Below are 587 nucleotides of genomic sequence, written 5' to 3'. Positions count from 1 at the left end.
ATCATATCATTTTTAAAAAATTACATTTGCCAAATGTACATTTCTTTCAAATATGAAAAAAATTTTGCTTGACCCCCTTTTCAACAGTTATTGTATAACAAGGGTTTAGTGCTTTTTGATCACAAAGTGTTACCTGAGTGTCCGCAAACTTACGCGGCCAGCTGTACACAACAACCCAGTGAGAAACAGTACACATTAATACATGTTTGTATCTACCAAGACAAAAACTTGAGATACATACCACATCATGACCTTGTTGAAGGGACCTTCCTCTGGACATTTGCGCCAGTGGCCGAGTTCCTGGATTTTGGATTCCACTTTTTTCCGGGCCAAGAACATGTTGGCTGAAATGTCATAGTAACATTGGTTAGCATTTTATTTTTCATTCTTTTTTTCATAAGATAACATTACATAAAATAAAACATGATGGTAACTGATACTGCCACTGATGATAATTGACAGATAACAATGACAGGATGTAGGATAATGCTGTTAAGTAGAGAGGAATACTCAAGTATAAGAAGGAAGCATAGGAACAAAGAAAACCTGTGAAAAATAAAGCAAAAATATAGGGAAGGGGGAAACCC

General features: G+C 35.8%; 1 protein-coding gene across 1 annotated transcript in view; it reads right to left on the bottom strand.

Moving 5' to 3' along the window:
• Positions 1-237: 237 nt before the first annotated feature.
• The window catches only part of LOC119586492 (chromatin assembly factor 1 subunit A-B-like), a gene marked incomplete at its 3' end in the record, with an annotated part of 4,158 nt that continues 3,808 nt past the window's right edge, over positions 238-587 (bottom strand). Inside the window, 1 exon segment of the mRNA XM_037935231.1 lies at positions 238-344. Coding sequence (XP_037791159.1) covers positions 238-344 — 107 coding nt within the window.

Source organism: Penaeus monodon, chromosome 21 (assembly GCF_015228065.2).
Source record: "Penaeus monodon isolate SGIC_2016 chromosome 21, NSTDA_Pmon_1, whole genome shotgun sequence".
Classification (NCBI taxonomy): domain Eukaryota; kingdom Metazoa; phylum Arthropoda; class Malacostraca; order Decapoda; family Penaeidae; genus Penaeus; species Penaeus monodon.
This window is presented reverse-complemented; position numbering and strand designations above follow the sequence as displayed.